The 8193-nt window shown below is 43.9% G+C and overlaps 1 protein-coding gene across 1 annotated transcript; it reads right to left on the minus strand.

Annotated features, from left to right (window-relative positions):
• Window positions 1–3119: 3119 nt before the first annotated feature.
• GCM2 (glial cells missing transcription factor 2) lies at window positions 3120–7837 on the minus strand. Its single transcript, XM_056330045.1, has 5 exons — window positions 7796–7837; window positions 6329–6581; window positions 5814–5926; window positions 4228–4353; window positions 3120–4001 (listed from the first exon to the last, which is right to left on the minus strand). Exons 1-5 carry the CDS (start codon window positions 7835–7837, stop codon window positions 3120–3122), a joined length of 1416 nt encoding a protein of 471 aa, XP_056186020.1.
• Window positions 7838–8193: the final 356 nt, after the last annotated feature.

The raw sequence follows: 8193 nt of genomic DNA on the forward strand, positions 1-8193 counted from the left end.
TGTAGTCCATATGAAGCTGGAGCCACAGGTGGCCAAAGTTTGAAAGCACTTTTTTCCTCCCTCCCTCTATGACTTTGCCATAACAACTGGAATTTGTTAGATGAAGGAGCCTGCCGCAGCACAGGCTGCAGGCTGGCGAGAGGCTCCTCTCATATGCTCAAGGTGGGACCAGAAACCAGGCTTGAAAGTGGTGATTAATGGAAGAGAAGCTGCTTACTTAGGGACCAAACAGAGCACATCATTCTTCAGGATGCTGCTTCACTTGAGAAACACTCTTCTAAAGCCAATCCTGCAGCTATATAAACCCTATATAAAGGAGGATTTAGATTTCAGCATTTTTTTTTTGTTACAGAAGCTCGCATCGCCTTTACATTTATAGGTCTTGGAGACAAAACTATGTACAGCACTAGACTTTATCCATCTGGTCTTTTATCTGAAAAAATGTAACGTAAAGATAACTTGTCCCAGACACTTGTGCATGAAAGGCAGCAAAGCAAAGACAGGCAGCAATAACCTTTAGAGTGGTTTTATTCATTCTGGTGCTACAGATGATGCAATGAGATCATCGCTACCATAGCTTTTACTGTGCTTAAACAGCTGTCACATCTATTAGAAATAAGTCCACACTCAAAAAGTAGCATCTTAACAGAATTGGCTAAGTTTTCTTAACTGATGTACAAAGTTCTGCTTAAAAGGCTGTGTTTAAAAGCATAGCATAAAGATTTAAGCGTACAGCTACAGTGACAAGTTTTATACCAGTAATATTAACAGCACAAAACCCCCACAGCTTATCTGAATGTTTTAGTACACTTGAAGCTTGAGTTGTGGTTTTCCAACTCCTCTAAAATCAATATTAAATGGAGCAACTTGCAGCTTTAAAATTGTCTTTGACTTTCTCATCTTCCCTGATTTCCAAATTTTTTAGTCATTTGGTTTGGCCTCATTCCCCTCCAAAATATTTTTTCTTTTAAACTTAGAGGGCTGTAAATCTTGATTTTTATTCTACATGCCAAATGCTTCAATACGTTTTGGAGTACAGATGAGAAGGCTCCATTCTGTAAACAGGCAGAGCATTATACATTCCTAAACTCACACTTTGCACCAGTCTTTCTGGGTAGTAACCTTTTTTCTTTTAAGGTTAGTATGTGGGCTAATTCTGAAAATGATGTTGCTCACCTGAATCTGTTCTTCTCAGTAATTTAAAACACCTGGTAATAAAGTTGCCAAAAAAGTTTAACAAAAGCCAAGTCAGGTATACAACAAGTACCCTAAAAAACAAGGTAAGCTAGCTGCAGATGAATTCACTTAGTCTTTTTGTAAATTCCAGCTTCACATGGCTTGAATTTTTAAATTGCTGACCAATCCACTGCCGAAACAGGATGCTATTAGCTAAATTCCTGTGGGGCTCAATTTCACAGATCAGACTGTACACATTGTTTTCTTAAAAATACAAAATGAAAAAAAATATACTACACCAGAAATAATTATTTTAAAAACTTGCGTATTTGTGCACTATGCTTTGCAAGTAAGATTTGTTTGCCAGTTTGATGATAGCATTACAAGGTTCTGTGTGTTGAAACCAACTAGCCAGCTGCTCACCTTAACTTTCATGGTGCTTTGCTTTTAACCATGATTTCAAGTTTATTGAAAGGGTACAGTAGCATGCTGTTACATAACAAAAATATACATAAACCAGATTTTTTTTTTAAATATTTCAATGCCTTCATTGAAATTTAACTTCAAAAGTTAAAGATACTTGGTAACTTAATAATAAATTTTATAACCCTGACCCTGTGTCTACCTAGCTCCCTTGCTCAGCATGTACAGTTTGGGGATGGGTTCCATTCCCCAGTACTAGGCAGCTTTCAAAATATCCCAGTTGTAAACCAGCAGTACTCCTCAGTTTCTTCTTCTTCTTCCTAGCTTAATCAAGACATAATTCAATTAGCTAAGAATTTTGGGATGCAAGTCTTTATGTGTTCTTTGTTTAGCTGAGGGAGTCTGGAAATTTTGTTTTCTGACCTCTCAGTTTTGTTGGTTGCTTCATTTCCAGAACAGTGCTGTCATGGGGAGTTACAATTGCAGAGAGAAAAACGGCTAGGTGAAGTCCCTTGGAAGTAGGAGAAAGGTCTAATGGAGGTGCAGTGCAAAAAGGCAGCCAGGGAAGGTGCACTCAATGCCGACCTGCACTGCTAAGCAGCTGGGATGTTGCATTTTAGACAGGATGGAGCAGTATTTACAGGTAAAGCACATTTCTGCAGCAGTACCTGCGCAGTACTGGTCTGACCAGCTTGCCAGACCCCTTTAGGTAAAAAACAATTTCACTGCAAATGGTTTTCAGGACCACATACGTTAACCCTGACAGCCACATGATGCTGGGCATGCTTGTGGGGAGTCACCTGAGCCTTCTTGCCTCCAGGTTGAGTGTTGCAGGGGAGTGGTTCTCAGGGGCAATGGGGCTATACCTGGGCTCTCCTTTTTGCACAGAAAGGCTGGACAGTCTGTACTCTTGATGCAGGGGATCAAAAAGAAACACGAAGTCAGCATGCAGGTTTTTCATTTATTTCAGAGGACCCTAGATGTTCTTTCCATACATCAAATGCATCATAGCAGGTGAATAGACCATTCAGGTAAATTATTCTGCAAATTGTCTTGCTTTTATTCCTTCCATTTTCTGTCATTTCTTTCAGCTGACTATAATCTATAGCCACCTTCCTTCATTTTTTTTCCTCCATTACCCAACAAACTTTTTTTCTTACAGATGGACTGTTTTCTCTCAAAGCTTGAGGCATCTGGCAGAAGTTGTGGCTATAAGGGGACAGCACCCACCGTCAGAGGAGGGTATTGACTTCCAGAGGTGCTGTGCCTCCATGTTGCCTGCTCCCAGGGTGTTAGGGGCTCAGCTCCTCATGCCATTTTTAGAGATTTTGGAGGGGCTGGTTTGAAATTGTATGCAGGATATACTTCACTCAGCACAGCTCCAGAAAGACGTTTTTGGGGAATAAGCTGTTGTGGTGTACCGCTGCTTCACCTCTCCTCAAATCCCAAATCACCGAGCTTAGCATGCACGTGGTTAGCACAAGAATATGTTTTCCCATTTGCACGTATTTGCCATGTAATCAATATTCAGTACTCTCAAACCTGAAGGTCTGGCCTTCATGCTCAGCGTAGCTGTTCCCCAGCACTGGCCCATACCGATAGGTCTCCACACTCTCCACCGGTTTGGACTTTGTGGGGCCTGGGTCATGCTGGTAGAGCAACGCGGACTTTATCATCCCAAAGTCTTCCTGAATCTTCATCCCTGAATAGATAGCGCCCGAGACATTTTCTGCCATGTGGGTATAGCTCTGAAGATTTTTCATCTCGCAGAGGTTGTCGCTGTATTTCAGCGTGGCTGGCTTGTAAGCCTGGTAGGACACCTTGGTGGTGGTTGTGATGACTGTTTGCAGTGGTGGGGCTATGGGGGAGGGGCTGGGACCGTACCGGCAGGGGTAGTCACCACCGCAGTAAGGGTAGTTAGTGCTTGTTTGCATCTGTCCGTAGTCACTCCGGTCTCCGCTGCCAGTTTTCCCCCAAGCTGGTTTCAGTCCGTAATGTCTACCAGGGGTATCGAAGCTCTTGTCATGGGCAGTCGCAGCACTGCAGTGAGATCCAGTCAGACTGAGGGGGTCCGCATCAACGGCGGGGCTTGTCAGGTCTTTGTAAAACGTCGGGTAGGGGCCAGAGCCTATAAAAGTAGGAACTCCAAACTCGTAGCTGGGTGGCCTGGGCACGTAAATCTTTGGATTGGGGCACTTCGGGTATGGTGATAGCTGATCCTCTTGGAAGCTGGCGGAGTCATAAGATGCTTTGTAGAGGTCGGTGTTTTGCAGCGAAGGGTAAGGCTGGGCTGGAATCGAAAAATTGGTGTCTGTGACGATACCGACCCGTTCTGGGCCATCCATGCAGGGCAGATTCTGTAGGTTGTTGGTGCAGCCACCACTGTCGTGGTACCTTCCTGCCTGACAAGGACAAGTAGATCTTTGAGATTCAGGGATCAACTGCCTGCACACACGTATGTGTCTCAACACTTGTGCCATTGCTCATTTCAGCCCAAGATGCACAGACGTAGCATGGCATAAAGTTTTCTTCTGCTCTAGCATCCCCAGTACATGCTTATGACACCTTTTTAATTGACTGAAAATCTTCACTTATGACACCTTTTTAATTGACTAATGACTGACTTACCTCTGTGTTTAGAGGTTTCTTTTTCTGGGAAAGGTGAAAAGAGGACATTTGCTTCTTAATTGCACTTCGTCTTGCCTCTGCCTCCAACTTACTTTCTGGCCTGGGGTGGTCGTGGACTCCTTTAGCCTAAATTAGAATTAACAAAGAATTAGATGCAAACTAAAATGGGGTAAGAGAAGAGAAAATGCAGTAAGTAGGATGAGAGGTAGCCACAACATGGCCTGTGGTTTGGCACAAGAACCAACACGGAGAGAACACGGAGGAGAAAACTAAACAAGGAGGGATTAAATGTAAAAATAAATATATGCAATAAATCATGATTTGCAGGTAGGTAGAAGGAAAAAGTAAGGGAGAAGTGACTACTGCAAAGCTGATGAAGCAAAGGTGTTACCTATGTGTGACATTTGGCAGTAACTAATTAGAACCAAGGGAAAAAAATATAAATCTGGTTCAGTTGGTTTTCTGCAGTCTAGGATAGCTGTTCTACTTTATAAAAGCCATTGCTAAAATAGCATAGATAAGTTTTAAAGAGGTTTCATGCCACCAGATGAAAAGTGTTCTGTACTCTAAAACCAATAAACAACTCCTAAATAGGACTGAAAAGTATCTCCTGGAAAGCTACTCAAAGATGCTCTGCTATTGAAACATCTGTGGGTATGCAGATCTGTGCATCCAAAGCTACACCAATATATGATGAAACTCTATAGTCTGCATGTCCTTCCCCATGACATTGCCCTGAATGGACCTACATATAGTCCCTAACACAAAGTAGGAAAGTTAATATTGTTCTTAAAATGCTGGCCTTTCTCAAACAGAAATTACCTTCTAAGCAAGGTTTTATCAACGTTTCGATGGTAAAAATCTTCAGTTCTCACATGTCTAATGGAATATCTGAAGAATAATAATACTACAGGTGAGTATTTGGAAAGGTGGACAGTTTGCTTCCATTTACTGACTGGACAACAGAATTCACCACTGTGTGGGCTGAGGAAAAAAAACCCCACCATCCAGCAGAAAATGTAATCTGATAAAACAGAAGCTTTGTGTGAAATTTTTGTCCTAATATTACAAAAAAAATCAACATGAAATTTCAGATTTTAGCTTTCTAAATTTCCTTTTTTTTCTGGCAAATTTTTAAATCCTCTTAAAACTGAAAGGTTGTTTTCACATGAAATAGAATTCTCAAATTTCAGCTTGTGCAATTTAAGTAAAGCTTTACTTTCCCTGTTTATTCATTTTAATAGGAAATAAGTATTAGGTCCTTGGTGAGACTCAGTTGTCAGACATGCAGGACAACCTTTTTGTCCATATTTGTGTACTGTGAACAGGAGAATTTTAGGCATCAATAATGATGCTCGAATTGGATATAGTTAACTCTCAAGTACCGCTTTTAAAGACACAGCCAAATGTTACTGTTTTATTTTTTCTTGAGATGCTTGTACTACAGAGGAATTCAGTCATGGACGAGAACTCCACAGTGCTCGCCATGCTTGGTGTTAAAAAAACAAAAACAACAAGGAGAAATCTCTCTGCTCACTCTATATAATTTATGTACATGTGTGCACATATGTATGCATGCTTTTTACCTGGAAAAATATTGCTTTGCCATCAAGCCTCCAGAAGTTAGTGACCGGGTAGCCACTGTGTCCTCGGCAAGGAATCAGCTCAAGGGCTGAGTTACAGTTGGGGCAGACTTTCTCTGTGAACAGAAGGAAAGAAACTTCTGAAGCCACTGGTTAAAGTGAGGACAGTGTTCAAGAGTAAACTGAGCCCAAGGGCAATATGATCAGCCCTCACTGAAATTCAAATCGAAGTATGATGTCCAAGGAAACACGATGTAGACCACCAAGCATAAGGAATGATGTGAACTAGAGCTGCACACTTGGTATGATGCCAACGGGTTCGAGTATTTTAGACCCATTTTCCCTTAAGTATTTACAAACAGACATTGGTGAAATTTAGAGATAAATGCATCCAATGAAGTCTTTGCAACTATGCCTTAGTCTGCATGCAAGTAAGGGTGATCCCAATTTAGAAATCACACCCAGCTGGAAGGAATGAGGTCCCTCGGGCATCCCCCCTCCCTTCGGGTGCCTCTTACTTTGTTGCTTCTGCCGAGCCTTGTCGCATATGGCAGGGCGAAGCTGCAGCCTGGCCCCGCCAGGCAGAGCACAGCTCCGGGCACACACCACCACCCCCAAGCAGGACTTCTTGAGGATCTGGCAGTTGTGGTTGTTGGTGTTGCGCATGGCCCAGCCGCTGAGGTGTCTCTGCGCGTTCTTCTCCTCGCTGGAGTAGATGAGTCGCACGTAGCCATCGGGCCATTCCTGGAAGGCATCGAAGTGCTTGGGCTCCTGCAGCAGGGTGAGCAGGGGTGGGAGGGCGGGAGAGCAAGAGAATATTAGCAGGATACCTCAACCTGATGTTTTTGCCCTGTTACAAAACACATAGTGAGGAAAAAGGGCTTTTTTTGTGGCTACCCATGCAGCAGAAAGAGAAATCAGAAATGCTCTATAAAAGGGGAAAGGCAGCCTGAGCTTCCACATCTTAAAGTCAGGATCATTTCCTCTCTTGCATCGTGATCCGTAACAACACGGTCTGTTGTTACAGATGCCTCTTTGCAGCAAGGTTATCCAGCTGTAAGAGATCAGCCTTGTTACCAAAACGTACTGACTAAGCTACCACCAATGCACCCAGGCAGGACAGAAACTGCCCTGCTCATGCAAATTCTTGTTGTGGGACTGTGCACCTGCAGGCTGGAAAAGAGAAATTTTAGCTAAGGAATGGTTTCTTAAAGTCCATCTAATATGGCCATCTGAATAAGGCCTCTGTCAGAACTAAAAATAAATTGCCATTACAAATATACTTTCAATATATGATTTGGGATTTCACTGGCTTTCTGGAGTTCCTTATAAAAACATAATTACAAGCACAATAAAAGAACTACTAATATTTTAAACTCCAAATGCAGTGTAATTAAAGAGTTCCTATAATACACGTTTAACACAGAGATGGACCACATGTGAGCCATCCCAGTGACTGCATGTAAACTACCAGCACTTACCGCTTTAAACCATTCTATAATTGCACGGGCTCTGTAAAATTAAATAAACTCTAAGGTGAAAAAAGCTATGAACTAAAAATGCATGTGGAGCTCACAACTAGAGAAAAGCAGAGTGGACCCTGACAATAAAGTGTCACATCAACAAACCAACAAAATATTTAGATAGCTTGAATGATAGTAACAGAAAATATTCAGGCCAAGCATCTTTTCAACAGTTCTGTGAATGCAGGAGAGAGAAACTGACCAAAGAGCAGAGCAAAAAGTTGTTTGAGGAGTTCATACCCAGCTGGCCAAAGCTGCTTATCAAATCCATATTTTTATTACAATTCCTTGTGTAAGGACCACTGCAGCCCATCCACTTATACATGGAAAGACGTGCTGGAGAAATAAAGCAACTGTAAAATGAAGCTTTGCTGGGAGGAGGGGTTCCCCTGGCACCCCAGCCACCAGACCCATGCTACAGCCAGCTGAGCATTTGTCCCTCACACCCCCCCAACCCGGTACCTGCGGCAGCTTAGGGTCGTTGATGTCCCAGGTGAGCTTCATGCCAGGAAGCAACTGCAGGTGGCAACTCCCGCTGTTTTATGCCGTCGGGAGGTGAGGTGGGGGGGGGGGGGGGCTGTCCCAGCCGGCCCCGCAGGCGGGGCAGCGCCGCCACCGCCCTTCACCCCCGCACCTGGGAGGGGCAGGGGGTGCGCTCCCCCCCACCCCCCCCCTCCCCCGCAGGTTCCGCTGCTGTTCCCTGCAGGCAGCGGGGTAGCCAAGGGGGTCTTGCTCCAATCCGCCCCCCAGCACTTGGGCTCGTCAGCTCTGCAACTTCCAGCAGGGCCTGGGTCCCGTCCGGCAGGAGCCGGGCTGTGCCGCCCGCCGCCGTAGGGCGGGGGGTGCCCACGGGGTGCCCA

Source organism: Falco biarmicus, chromosome 3 (genome assembly GCF_023638135.1).
Source record: "Falco biarmicus isolate bFalBia1 chromosome 3, bFalBia1.pri, whole genome shotgun sequence".
In the NCBI taxonomy this organism is placed as follows: domain Eukaryota; kingdom Metazoa; phylum Chordata; class Aves; order Falconiformes; family Falconidae; genus Falco; species Falco biarmicus.